At 29.2% G+C, this 15,929-nt stretch overlaps 1 protein-coding gene across 2 annotated transcripts; it reads left to right on the forward strand.

Annotated features, from left to right (window-relative positions):
* The first annotated feature begins 9,592 nt into the window (after positions 1-9,592).
* Positions 9,593-14,760, forward strand: LOC108322646 (uncharacterized). Of its 2 annotated transcripts, none has more exons than XM_052871531.1 (10): positions 9,593-10,061; positions 10,362-10,457; positions 10,570-10,686; positions 11,203-11,727; positions 11,919-12,283; positions 12,361-12,460; positions 12,594-12,653; positions 13,141-13,224; positions 13,315-13,431; positions 14,264-14,760. In XM_052871531.1, exons 1-10 carry the CDS (start codon positions 10,002-10,004, stop codon positions 14,564-14,566), a joined length of 1,827 nt encoding a protein of 608 aa, XP_052727491.1. In that variant the 5' UTR covers positions 9,593-10,001; the 3' UTR covers positions 14,567-14,760. The 2 variants fall into 2 exon arrangements, with proteins under 2 accessions (XP_052727491.1, XP_017410286.1); XM_017554797.2 differs by having other exon boundaries at positions 9,594-10,061; positions 10,365-10,457.
* The last annotated feature ends 1,169 nt before the right edge of the window (positions 14,761-15,929 follow it).

Consider the following 15,929-nt stretch of genomic DNA (forward strand, 5'->3'; position numbering starts at 1 on the left):
AAGTGCCACACAAATCCGGTTTCTCTGTGTGACACCAACAACAAGAACAGCACTTTAAGGCTTTTTATTGTTGACATATAATCTTTGAATCACACTCAGGATTAAGACAACACATCCTCTGGGCAAAGATCTTTATATAACCAATTCTTCCGTGGCTATTTTGGTGAGTTTAGATCCAAAACGTTATATCATCTCCATTTAATTTATATCATGTTTTTAAAACAACATTTGCGCCTTGTTTTTATTGTATAATTCTCAAAATTTAGAAGAAAAAGAAAAGGTAAGAGATAACACATAATTTGTAAAAAAAAACAATATATATGTGTAAGGAAAAGGAAAAAAGGGAAATTATTATTTTCCTGTTAGTTTCCTGTGAAAGAATTGATGATATAAAATCTGAGATAACATAGCCTCAGTAACTTCACCATCACTCCTCCCTAAAGTGATAAAATCTAAGAAGTGAGTGGATGCTATTAAACAGGGAACTTTTCCTTTTAGCACATGTCATTATTTATTACTATTATTATTATAGATACTATTAATGAAAAGCAAGATACGAAATTTGAATTTTGTACAACAATCTCTACTGATATCATACTGAAGTTTATCTATTATAAAAAAAAAAAGATATATAATTTTTAAACAAATAATAACAATGGAAAATTACTTCTTATAAGGTACTGAAAATATATATCAATAAAAATAATTCCTTTAGTTATTTTAATATATATCAGCATTAAACGTCCCAATCATATTGGCCACTTGCTGTCTTTGCACTTTTCACAAATGACATGAAATTAAGTTGTCGTGTTTGCACTTTATGCTTTTGGGTGTTCTAAAGGGCTCTGTGGTGAGTGAATAGATAGTTCTGGAATAAGCCCTGAAATTTATGGTGGTGTGTGTGCTGGCTCATTTTGCCCATTCATCCCTCATCCATAAAGGATCAAACAACTTTCTTATATAATCCATTTTTTTAATAATTTTTTTAATCTATTATTATTATATATCACTTTTTTTAGTTCTGTTCTCTGTAAATCGACCGACCGGTGATTCTTAAATTTAAACAAACAATGAATATGTATGAAAAAACTGATTGGAAACTTCAAATATATGTTAGAAACTAATAAGTAAAATTTGATTTAGTGAGTAAAAAATATTTAACCATATATGGTCTCAAATATTAAGCGCGTGTAGTGTTGATGCAGTGTTAATTTGTGAAAAGGGATTGAAATACGCTCCTGAGTGGCTCTAGGAAGTGATACACTACTTATAATTTCAACTTCAAAAATTCATTATAATCTAGGTCCATCTTATTACTTTTTCAAAAACTGTTATAGGTGATAACTTGGCATATCTTGTAAAAAGTAATTGAGATATACTATTTTTCATGGTTGGGTGTATCAAAATGAATTAGGATTTTAGTTCTATATAAAAATGTAAAATAATTATTTTAATCTTAAATAACTCATATTATAATAATTATGAAATTATAACATTAAAATTATTCATATAAACTAAAATTTCATTTAAAGATGTCTTATTTATTATTATTATTATTATTATTATTATTATTATATATATATATATATATATATATATATATATATATATATATATATATATATATATATGTGTGTGTGTGTGTGTGAACACATTAATTAAAAATATTGATGAAGTTCAATACGAGTGTCATGCATATCATTAATTTATCTTACACTATTATAGAAAGACAAATATTTGGCGATTAAAAATAACTTTCTACTACAACTTTCAAACTGTAACTGAATTTACCGTCGTTAAAAGTATTACATAAATGACAAAAATTACTTTTAGTTGTCGTTAAAAGTGATTTAAAAAATAATGACGATTATTTATAACTATTGTTGAAAGTGTTAAATAGGGATATTATTAATACCGTTATAAAAAATTTATTCAAAAAAACAAAAAATAATAATAATGAAATGATTTATACTAATAATTTTTGTCATAACTGTTGTTATAAGCCCACTCAAAAATGAATAGAAAAACTAAATGCATATTCATGACGACTACGATTTTAATTGTCATTAAAATTGAACACTTTTTAATATAATATTTACAATTTGGTCTACCAAAAACTTGTCATAAAATTTTCATATAAGAACTTAGACAGTTCAAAAAATAATTCATATGTTTTATAAATATCAATACTCTAACAAATAACTAAGTATGAAACTATTCTAACATAAATAACTTTAAACCTAACTCCAACACCCTATATTCTTATATCTAATAGTAAAGTACTTTGTCCACACGTGTTTAATATATTCTAATGTTCTTTGATCGAATGATTGGACATTGTTAAAATTATGCAAAAATGAATTGAAGTTAAAGCTAGGACATATTGAAGTTGAAACAAAAGTTAGTGTATAGTTGTTATAACATTTTACATCACCTCAATTACTTCAATAGTCGGCTTACACAATAGTGTCATTCCTTACATGATGTAATAGTCACACTCATAGCACCTATTTTGTTTATTACACTACACTCATAGTAAAACTATTTAGATAAATTAAATGATAACACAAAAAGTAAGTCAATTATAGACTATAAATACTTTGACAAAAATCCATGTGATCTTTTGAGTTGTGGTAGTTGATCTACCACTCAATATATTATGTTCATTGAAGGTACTAAGATAAAAACATTCAATGTTAAGAAACATTCAATTGTATATTGAAGGTCAATGTATTATTAGGGATTTCTTAAAATAAACTTACGTGTATTCAATTGTACATGCACTATTATATATATGAATTCGAGCTCCAACGCAAAATGAATGAAAAAAACGAAATAAAAGAAGAAAACATGTGTTGAATGAAGAATATTTAGAACAGAAAAATAAAATTGTATCATATTCTATAGTAGTAGATTTAGAACCGTCATAATTTATTTTGTAATTAATTACAAAAACGTTATCACATCACTTTTTTTATTAGGACGATTTGATTTAGAATCATTATAATATGTTTTGTAATTAATTATAAAGGTATCATTATATCATTACTTATTATATCACTTCTTATGAGTTAAATTTAGAACCTTCATAATATATTTTGTAACTAATTTCAAAATATTACCATGTAACTTTCAATAATAAATAAATTTAAAATCGTAATTATATATTTTATAATTAATTATGAAAGTGTCATCATATCATTTTTTATTTATAGTTAAATTACAACTACTATAAAAAAATTGTCATAAAATCAAGTTTTTTCACTAGTATAAATTGTCTTCCTATCAGCTACTAATTTTCTTTTTATACCAATTATGATAAACACAAAGCATGTAATAAAAATATGAAGTTATACTTGTTAAAAACCGAATATGGGACGAAAGTATAACTTCTAAAAGAGCCCCACCAATCATGTGATTATTCCATTCATAATAAAAATGTTTTAGACTAAATATTTTAAATGGCTTCCTCTATTATTTGCTAAATACATTATGAAAAATAATGCTTGGCAGGCGTTGACAATCTTTATCTTATCACATCGCTAATCACTCCATAAACTAGGAGAAATAAATATTATAAAGACTTTTCGATTCATACAAGTTGCCAACCCCATAATTTTCTTAAGTTTATCCATTTTCATGTATAACAATGCATCCTCAATTAATAATTCTAGCTTCATCATTAACTCATGGTCCCAGAGCTGCTTCTTATAATCTTCTACTGTTTGCTGCTGTATTTATGAGACCTCCTTCTCATCAATGCTTATACATTGACTACATTAGACCTCCATTTTCTTCTTACCTTTTATTTGGTTTAATGATTACTTCTTATTTGTGACGAATTTAAATTTAAAAAATTGTTTTTATTTTTTATTATTTAAATATAATGTTGTTTATCATATCAACTAAATTACTTACTTTCAAATTTTTACTCTAAAATTTATTCATTTTACTTCTAAATTCTTTAAAAGAAACAAGTAAAAGCTGAGTTACATTACATTACATGCGTGGGTGGCTTATGATAAGGAGACAGACTGAATGCAGCGTGCAACTTTGCCAGAAAGGAATGCTCAAACGTTGAGCCACACATTAAATAGACTTTACCAGAAAATGCTTACTCAAACCACGTGACTTTGCCCTTTGGTTTTGGCTGATAAATAGTTAATATGTCTACTTAGGGGGGATAACACGCCAATGAAACAATGAAATTAATATATATTTATATACATATATTAGTATTACTATGATTTTTTTAATATGTTTTTTCTACGTATGAGTATAAAACATTTAAAACTTCATAACAAATATAGGGATACAGGTAACAAATAATTAGCATTATAATAATTTTAAATAGGCATATAATTAGAAATAAGTTACATAAATGTAAAGTTGCATCATTAAATGTAAGCATCATATTAAAAGCAAGCATCTACCAATAAGTTCTTATGCATTTGTCTTGTTGTAGTTGTTTTCTTGGCCATATTACAGTTGTTTTTGTAGTTTGTATATATATATATATTTTGGTCTACCCATATTACAGTTGTTATTGTTGACTGACTTTTTCTTAATAAATATACAAGTACAAATGCCGTTTTCTCTATAAACCTTACATGTTTGCCTTGGGAAAAATTTTACATGAGAAAACAACTTTTAATGTGCCTTTGTATGTCTCAATATTTTTGTATATGTAAAAGGGTACAATCATAATTCTTTTCAAGTTACTTTCAGATATATGCGGAAATTTGGATGATAACGCTTGCTAAAGATATTTCAAACATTATTAGCTACTGTTTCTTTAAAAATAAAATAAGGGTAACTTTTTTCAACAAAAGTAAAATAAAATAAATAAATAAAATGTTTAAAATGCATCAACATGGAAACAAACATAATAGACATGTCTGCAATTTTTTATGTTTAACCACTCTAATTCATAAAAGAAAACAAATAATATAATAAGAATGTTGGATATAACTGCCAAAACATAAGGTTGATTCAAATTGAACTCTAGTAAAATGGTTAAAGACACTATGATTAATAATATAATAAACTTTTAAATATTTGAAGCACAAAAAATCCATATTTAAATTTAATATAATTTATTAAAAATTAAAATTATAAAACTTACCTAGGGTTCTATGTGTTAGCCCCTGCATCACAAGGAAAACTCATTTGTTGATAACGAGTAGCACTGATGGCAATCAAACCAGAAGCGATGACAAGCATACCAGTGGTGCAGCGAGCAAACCAGCAGTGGCAGCAAGCAGACCAACGGTGGCATCATGCAAACCCGCGATGGCTGCGACGACCAAACAAGTGTCAGCACCAACACTAACACGGCAAACACAAACGGTGGTGAGCAAACTATGTGATAATCGTATGTCATAATCGTGCGGTGCATTTGTTTGTTAATAAATTTGTATTTTTTTAAAAAGAAAATTCAAAATCTAACTTATCAATAAAAATTATTTTTCTAAAGCAATAAAGTAATAACATATAAATAAAAAGGGTGGGAAAAGAAAAATTTGTAAAAAGTAATTTTATACTAATTTGAATTAAAACATGTTACATTTAATTGTTAATTTTCAAAAGGAAGAATTAACTTAAACACTAAAAATGAACTAAGACTACAAATATGAGTAAGAAGTTTAGGATAGAAAACATCTCTTTTGAAGTTATAAGAGATGAAAAACATCTCTTTTGAAATCATAAACATCTCTTTTGAGCTCCAAAAGAATAAAGACACCGCTTTTAAATCATATAAAAAGATGAAAAAACACTTTCTTTGAATCCACAAGAAATAAACACTTTCTTTAAATTACACAAAGCATAAAACATGAACATATTCTCTTGTACTAACGTGATACCCATAATAGGTTTTTCAAAATCTTTCTACATAGAGTTTTTAAGTACTCAAATTTCTCTAACTTTTGTATTTTTAAATGAAAGTCTATTACATTATTAATAGAAATAAGGACTCAATTGAGATATAAAAAAAAATTATTTGAAATTCTAGATAAAAATAAGAACCTACCGAAATATTAAACCTTAATTTTAAAAACAGTTGGAATACGTCAAGACAACGTTATACCAACCAATACATAATTTATTCAAACTACATATCCAAATTTTAAACATGTGTAAAGTTAAAAATATATGAGAAAAGAAATAATTCATACTCACAGATAAAGTTTATTGTTCATATGATTAGAGGAATAACAAAACCGTACTTATGTATAAACTTGATTGACAAAAATAATTAATAATTTTATCTATATGCATAATTAATTATATATATAGGAAAATTGTATATTAGTTAGTAAAATAAAATGTATAAATTATGATAAATTTTCTAATATATGTGTATTCAGTGATAAAAAAAATGATGGTATATTTACTAGTTGCATTATTGGAGTGAATGATATTGAGTAATATTAAAAATAAAAAGATATATTAAAAAGATATGGTATATAAAACTATTAATAAATTACTACATAAAATGTATAGTTATTCAAATACTATTTATTTTCCTAAATGGATATAGATGTATTGTTCTTGAAAACAATCTACAAAATGGTATTTTCTTTTATTAATTTTTAAAATTTCCTTTATAATATGAGTCGCTAGTAGTTTTTTAAAATATATAATATTTTCTTTTCAAAATTGGTTTTGTAGAAATCAAACATAAAAAATTTCCAGAAACAAGAAACGAGAATCTCCGCCAGATCTTTCACATATATAATTTATAACATTAATATTAATTAATTGGGAATTCTATTTACTATAATTTCAAATGTAAAAATTTGCAGCATTCGAGTAGAGACACTGACCACGTTGCTTGCTTCTTAATCATGTCTTCAATCTTAATCACATGTTTCCAATACGATCCATAAATTATATGCACCGTGACATTGGACAATAAGATATATGATACACGTTGAAATTAAATGGATTGGCTTCTTATGTTTCACTCACTACGTGCAAGATAATAAACAATTCAATATATCAAGAACTCTATATATATCTTCTTTTGCAGTTTTGTTATACTGTACCAACACTTTTTAATTATTGGTTGAAAATAATATAAGTTTATAAAAAATAACCAGGTTTAATTGATCAACATTTAACGATCATCTATATTAATTTTTGGAGGGTGTTGTTTAATATTTGTATTTTATATATAAAAAAATCATTTACAAACTATCTTTAGTTACATATATTATAGATGGTATATTTGAATTAACTCAAAGAGTACATTGGAAAAATAACATCAAAACACGATGAGTGAGTAGAAAAAAAATACAAAAGGAAGAACACAAGACTTAGGTATGGCAATGAAATGTGATGGAATGATAAGTCTTCTCAAAAGTCAATTTTAATTCTCATCCATTCTTTCTTTATAGTCCTTCTTCTAATGATTAGATTTTTGTTTCATAATGATGTTATCTTTATTTTATCTATAACTTATAATCTTTTACATCAGCAGACAAATTCTTCTATCCAACAACTTAGTAATTATCTTTTAAGACACACTGTTTGTGAGACAAATTATTACAATAACAGGTCAAAAGTCTTTCATGGATACAACATTATCCACCTCATAAAAATAAAAGTGTGTCATCGAGACCTTTCACTTTGATATGATAAGCAACTGCATCTTTATTCACTTCACATAACCAACAATTCCCACATATATACGTATATATAGTTGTCCCTCATAAAACTTGTAAGCTTATTATTCACTGCAAATTACCAATAATAATATATATATATATATATATATATATATATATATATATATATATATATATATATATATATATATATATAATGATAGTTAAAAATGCACTTTACACCAGTAAATTATAGAATGAACAGTGTGAGGTTGTGGCAGAGAAAGCTGGAGCTTGGTTTGTCTCATAATTTATCATTAAATAAGAAGGTACTAAATGATACCAAAAACTTTTAGTAAAATGAGGTAGGAAATATAAAAAAAAAAAGTGTTTAGTTTGTTTAACCTACGTCTTTCTCTAATCGGGATTGATAACTAAGAATTTGTTCTGTAGTGAAAAAGTGTATAATAAATAAATGTTTGTTATTAAGTAGCACGTTGGCTTGCTTACCTCAAAAGGCATTTAGTTAATGCTTTTGGATAGGTATGAAGCAGATCGAGGATATAATAAGTAAGGAAATAGAATTGCATGTATAGTTTAGTTAATGATTCTTCTTATGATTAATTAATATAATTAATGAGATTTAATCTAATAAAGTATTTATTTGATGATGGTCCCTCTAGACTTTTGGCATGGTACTTAAGGACGATGCCTTTCAAAGTTTGGTTGTTATCACATGCCCCGACAACCATCACTCAACTCTTTCGTTCACTTCCTTCTCCTTTTCATTTCTTTCAAAATATCATTGTTTTCTTACCAAAGCTAAAGTGAAAGTGGGGAATTTCACCTTTCAGCATGGAAAGTGATGAGAACAAATGGATTTCAATGAAACTTGTTTAAGCACTAATAATCGTTTTATCTTTGGTGAGAATTATTGATGGGTGGAAATTAAGAGAATCAATTAACGATTGGTGAATCGATTAAGAAAGTGGAATAAAAAGAAAGAGGAAAGAGAAGAATAGTAATATTTAAAATTTATGAAGTTAATGTGAGATAGAAGAGAATGAAAAAAAGAAAAGAGAAGAGAGAGAGAATAAGAGGAAGGTGGGTGGCACGTTAATTCATTATGAAAGGAGGTTGTCACCCTCACTTTCACGATTCACACACAATGCCAAAGGCAAAAAGTGTATTCATATCCTCTCTCTCCCTTTTCCTTTCCACCATCTCTCTCTTTCACACACACACACACAAACACAATATCTGCCATGCATCAAATTCCATGCCCACTCTCAAAGCATGCTCCCAAAGTAAATTAAATATTCCCATCACAAACTATGCTCCATATATGAAAAAAAAAACTATACCTTTTTATTCCGGCATAAAGATCAACCCAAGATTTTTTCACAGTTTAATCACAAGTTTTTACTTCATTTCTCATACTTAGTAGATAGAGTTAAGTATTTAGAAGAAGATGCCATAATAATATTTGGTTGGAACCCATCAAAGATATCTACTATTCTTTTTATATATAAAATGGAAACACTTTTTTAACATAGTATCTCTTGGTTAAGAACTAGAGATTAATGTTTGAAGAAACCCATGATTATTTAAGAGTCTAACTTTCTTACAGGATATTCTTAGAGTTTAAAAAATGGAAGATCGAAATGATATATACCTTAAACAAAGCAATAAGCTTTCATGCATAATTAAGTTCAGGGTGTAGAGAAATTTCACACTAAGTGAAAATTTTGTCAACAAAAGTATAATTTTTATGTATTATCAATTACTTTTTTACGCAATCAATTCAATAAAAATATGATAGATTTTTCAAAATAATTATTATAAAAATCAATAAACTTATAATTTGTGATTCAACTATATTTATCATCAGGAAAGAATGAACTTTACTGTTGAAAAGAGTTGCAACTAATAAGTAGAAAAATGATGGCATGTTATTAATTGGTCCGGCGTTTTATTTATTTATTTGATCTAAATTTATTGGTTAATTTGAGTGAAAAAGAAGTTGGTTGGTATAGCTACTGAAACCAAGTGGAAGGCTTTACTTGGATGAAGCAAGAAACTGGACAACCTCGTCGTTTTGCTTCTTCTTATGTTGCTCTGGCCCTTTCTCACCTTCTTTCACTCTGTTCGAGATTTGTCATAGCAACAATAACAATATTATTATTATTCTGATTGCACACAAAAGAAATAAGAAAAAAAAAAATCTTTTTTGCAGAAAACTCGCATTCCCCGTTTCCCGCTCCTCAGTTGTATGAAACCACCTTCTTCTCCGTCTCACAATGCTTTCAGCGTTTGCAATTTAGTAACCCAGTTTTTCCGAAGCAGATTTCATTTTTCTCTTTCTCGTTTCGCGAGAAAGTTGAACGAGAAATGAATAGCAGAACACGCACCACTCTTCACTCAGTGAAACCTCCTTTAAATGATTCTAAAGTAACTTCTTCTTCTTCCTCTTCTTCTACTACATTCTTCTTTTTTATCTATTTTGGAAAACAAAATACTTCATTTTGAAGCATAGACTAGAGCTTCTTTAACCGTTTGGGAATGATTCTTATTAACTGATGAAAAAAGGTTTGCGCTTTTGATCCAAATCTAAACTGGGTTCTTCAGCTTCTCTTACGAAACGAATACTTTATTATTTTATTTATTTGGGTGTTTACTTTATTTAACTTTTTTGAGTTGGGGGGAATTGAGTTTTATGATGATGATTTGCTTATTGGTGAATGTGGAAAGCAGGGGAAGATGGAAACTGGAGGGAAGAGAACAATGGGTGGGCACAAGAATGGGCGCCGATCCAATCGAGAAAGGAAGATGGCTTTGATTCAAGATGTACTTAGAATCTTCCTCAAATCTTGTTTTCACATTGTGTTCCCTTTTTTCTGTCATCGAATTTTTTGGTTCGTTCTGCAAAATCACTAGCCCTTCATGTTTTCAAGTGCAGGTAGATAAGTTGAAGAGGAAGCTCAGACACGAAGAGAATGTTCATAGAGCTTTAGAAAGAGCATTCACTAGGCCTTTGGGATCTCTGCCTCGTCTTCCTCCTTATCTTCCTCCTTATGTTAGTCTATCTCTGTCTCTCTCTCTCGTTGTTTAATCACACACAAATTAAGTGCATATTTTACTGTTAATACACATTCTAAGACAATTGGAATGGAGACGTATGTAATAGGAACTGAAATGAACATAAGTCTGAATTGTTTTAACAGAAATCCAAACACCCCATCACTTTAACACGATGAGTTTGTTCATCGTATCAATCCCGATCAAGGGACTGCTTCCTTTTTCCAGCGGTCAGTCAAGTATTAATTTCTCATGTCGAGTGATTGGTTCCTTTCGCTAGACCCAATTCCCCTTGTTTGAATTATAGTACTTACACACTATTTTTTTTATCATTAAAAGTTAATATAGTTTTTGTAAGTATTACTGCCATTACTTTTTAATTAGTATAAGTTTTATCTCAATTATATGTGGAATAAAGTTTTGCATTGACTTGAACTTTTGTTATATTTTTACCGTTGTTGTGCTGATTTATGAATAAAAGGAGAGTAATGAGGAATGTGTGTGCCTGTTGTAGACATTGGAGCTGTTGGCTGAAGTAGCAGTGTTGGAGGAGGAGGTGGTTAGACTTGAAGAGCAGGTTGTGAACTTTCGTCAAGGTTTATATCAGGAAGCCGTGTACATTTCCTCCAAGAGGAATGCAGAGAATTTGAATGACCCTATTGACCAAAACACCATCAGGAGTTCCAAGCATCAGAGATCAAAATCTATGTCTCAGAGTGAGTTCAATTCAACTATGATGGGAAGGCCTCATCCTTCTCTTGCCAGAAGTGCTTCCAGCAGAAAACTACTGTTCTCTTCTGACACTATCAATGAACACGCTGGGAAGCTAGTCCATGGAAAGCAATTGCACAGAAAACAAGATTCATTCTCATCTATCCCAGAAGAGGGAAGGGGAAAAGAGAATCGATCGTTTGGAAACTTTGTGAAGGATAAACAATCACCGGAAAAGAAAACAACAACCAAAGTTACTTCTCCAATAAAGAAATCTCCGCTCAAGCAAGAATCAGCTGAGAAGTGCATGGATCACTTGAGGTTACAGGTAACTAGATGATAACCTCACAAATACCATTTCAAAGTTATTTCAATTAGTCATTTGAGGTTTTGAACTGCTTATTTGTTATATCTAACATAATAAGTGAACGTTTCTTCAAATTAAGCTGAACCAAACATGTACTTAGTGTTTATTGTTCTGTCCATTCAACATCATTGTTTTCCGTTTTGCTTGCCCAGTTGGACTGGAGATTAGCAGACCATGAAAGGGCTCAGAGTTCTTCAAGTTCATCAGATGATAAGGTGTCAGAAGTTGATATCACACCCAATAGAGTTTCAGAGGATATTGTAAGGTGCTTGAGTAGCATTTTTGTTAGAATTGGTACATCCAAGGACAAAATTGGGGAAGCAAAAACACCTTCGCGCTCTGCATCAGCTTTCAACCAATTCAGCAAGGAAAAGGATCAACTTTGTGATCCTTATGGTATCTGTCCAGAATCAAAAACAAGAGAAGTTGGTCCATATAAAAGATTATGTGAAGTCAAAGCCTCCACTGTTGATATGAACCGGGCATCAAATGCTGTGTTTTTGATCCAAAGATTAAGGTAAGTAGTTATTGACTATTAAGTGTTTTTGATTGAGGAAACTGTGGGTATCTATCTAATCTTGCCGAAAAATTCAGGTTCTTACTTGGGAAACTAGCTTCTCTCAACTTGAAGGGTCTTACTCATCAGGAAAAACTTGCATTCTGGATAAACATTTACAATTCCTGCATGATGAATGTAAGACACCTTTGTGCTGCTGGTTTATGGCATCTCATTAAAATGCAAGCCGGAATAGATTTGAGTTGAATTTGACGTCATCTTAGGTTCTGAGAGCAAACATCTTAAAACGATTTTGGTTTCAATGTTGTAGGCATATTTAGAGCACGGCATCCCTGAGAGTCCAGAAATGGTTGTAGCATTAATGCAGAAGGTACATTTATTTGGGTTATATTCTTAACATTCATTATTATTATTATTATTATTATTATTATTATTATTATTGTTGTTGTTGTTATTGTTGCTAATGGTGACGCTGTTAAACTAGAATATTCAAAGCAGTAGAAGCATTGCTAGAAAGTCTTAATCCTGAGTCCTATGGTCACCTACCAAGAAATACAATTGACAGAAAGAAAAAAACGAAAAAAAAGAGTCATTGGACTCAAACTGACCATGTGTCCCTTCCGATACTATAATAGGTTCTAATAATAGGTCAGACATTAAACCATGTTCAGAATGTTCCACTGAAATTGGTTCATCAGCTAAATGAGTGTAATGCTAAAGGACATTTCAAATTTAGTTCCAAACTTCTTATACCTGTTTCCTACAAACACTGTCTAAGTATGTAATGTCCTTTCTATATATCTCTCTAAATAAAATGTCCAAGTTAATTAACTAAGAAAGGGCAATGCATGTTTCAGGCAACTATGGTAGTGGGGGGTCAGTTACTCAATGCAATTACACTGGAGCATTTCATCTTGAGACTGCCTTATCACCTCAAGTTTGTAAGTGCAAAATTTTTGTGCTTTCTTTTGAATTCAGAGTTCATAGAAAATAAAGTTGACTTTCCTTCATTTTTTTGGTTCCTGTGACAGACGTGTCCAAAAGCTGCAAAAAGTGACGAGGTTAAAGCACAAAGCATATTTGGCCTGGAATGGTCTGAGCCCTTAGTAACATTTGCACTTTCCTGTGGAAGTTGGTCTTCACCTGCAGTATGTTTTTCTATCGTAGTTTACAAGATAAAATTGTTATGCGGCAACGGTTAACTGTTTTTTAGCTTTTGGGGACAGTCTAGATGAGTTTTTCCTTAAACATTTCTGAAGGAGAAAAACAAGAAGGAAATGAAAAATTCACTAGTTAAAATTAGCTTACACAGTTAAAAATAAAAATTCAGAAAAATTATATGAGAAAGCTTACACAAGTTATTTTAGTCTATCAAAAGAAAACGACTTCAATTTTGTTTTCATTTTTCTCTTTCTGAAGTATTTATGGAAAAGTTTGTCAGATCTCAAATTCTTATGGAGAAGTTGGTATGTGACCAATATCATGTCTCAGACGTGTTGATTCTATAGTAAGAAATCTGGAATTAATTAGTTTCACATTGCAGACAGTAATTATAAGGTTAGAAATAGAAGCTGTGATTATAAATTTCTGCCTTATACATCAAGACGTGATTTTGGTTCTACAGGAAATAAAATCAATCACACCATAATAGCGTATTTGGAAGGTCGTTGAGAAAAAACACCTTTTGGATACGGAAGTTATAATTAGTTTACGAACATCACATCCGAAACATGAAACCAAGCCCCTTATAAGAAAGAACATTGTGTTCTTCCAATTCCACTGTTCCATTTTACATGTAGGAGTTTGACAATGTGTTCACTAGTTAAGATGCATTTCATTCACCCTTCATTATCTTCACTCAATAAAGCATAAATATTACATGCCTTTTCTATTTCCATAAATATACTTTTTTAATAAAAAAAAAATACTTTTGTTTTATTAACCAAGTGACTTAGCAAATCTTGTCTTTTTTTCTTTTAGGTGAGAGTTTATACAGCATCACAAGTTGATGATGAGTTAGAAGCAGCAAAGAGAGACTATTTACAGGCTTCAGTTGGTATCACAAAATCAAACAAGTTAATAATCCCCAAGTTGTTGGACTGGTATTTACTGGACTTTGCAAAGGACTTAGAATCTTTGTTGGATTGGGTCTGCCTCCAACTACCTGACGAAATGAGAAAGCAAGCAGTTGAATGCCTTGAAAAAAGGGGAAGAGATTCTCTATCACAGATGGTACAAATGATGCCCTATGATTTTAGTTTCAGGTTACTTTTACACCAGTAAGTTCTGAGAAGTGTTGTTCAGGTTACTTTAGTTTGATGTGGTGGGTTTTTTGTTTGTACATTGGTGGTTCACACAGAAAGTACATAAGCCAAAACACGTAACGTTTTCTCATTTGGGAATAGGTTTTGGCATTTGGGTCATTGCTGGTTAGTTATGCTTTTCGGAGATATACATAGAAATGGAGAGTTTTTAAATCTTAGATTCATTTCGGCTGCAACTTTCTGCGTTTATAATAATATCATATGTTGCTTTAAACCCATGGCACCAAATGCCAGTACACCAAATAGAACAACGTTTAACAAAGTCAGCATACCATGGATTTTGGTTGGGGTAAGAAGAATATACACAAAATTGAGCAGCGACTGAAAAAATTAACTTATGCTCAGTTTTATATTATTTTTAATTATAAAGTTACAATTATTTATTTATATTATAAGTATCCTAAAAATCATATTAACTATTATATCTAATTGTTCATCCGTGTATATATATATATATATATATATATATATATATATATATATATATATATATATATATATATATATATATATATATATATATATATATATATATATATATATATATATAAATATAGAGAGAGAGAGAGAGTTCATGCATATGTAGTGATTCATTATGAGCTATCTTCTATACATACGGTCAATTATAAGAGTAATTTATCATTTATAGTATACATCTTTTATTCTAAAAAAATACACACGCAATTTAAAAAAGTGAACTATAAAATCAACCGATATTAGCTTTTAAGTTGCGAGAAATTCTTAAGTATAAAACAATAATGCATCGTGTATGCTTCCATTAGTAAATAAATAGGAAATGAAATATAAGGAAAGAAAATAACTACAACAAAAGGAAAAAAAGAAAATAAATATTTTTTTCTTGTTAATTCAGAAGAAAAGAGAGTGAAATGATGTTTTATTAAGGAGAAATAACAAACTGTTTGATATATCCGTTATCGATAGCATTAGATAATTCTTATATTCATATTGCTTTCCCTGGAAATTCAATTGTTATTCAAAGTAACATGAAAACTCAGGTTTATTTTACAGAAGACCGTTTAAGATATCTAAACAATATCTAGATTTACTTTTATTCCTAAACAATATCTAGATATAAACTCCAGGTTCGTGATTTTTGGAATAAAACAAAGGTCCATGTTAACTATACTTTCTTAAATATCAAATTCTCCGAGACATTATTATTGAATGAAAATTGTTAGATATAATAATTGTACAACTCTAATGTCCAATCGAATAAACTCAATTTCTGATAAAGTTTAACTAATAAAAGAATATATTGACGTGTGTTAACAGTACTCCACTTAATAGTAATAGTTTAAAAA

This window comes from Vigna angularis, chromosome 1, assembly GCF_016808095.1.
Source record: "Vigna angularis cultivar LongXiaoDou No.4 chromosome 1, ASM1680809v1, whole genome shotgun sequence".
NCBI lineage: Eukaryota > Viridiplantae > Streptophyta > Magnoliopsida > Fabales > Fabaceae > Vigna > Vigna angularis.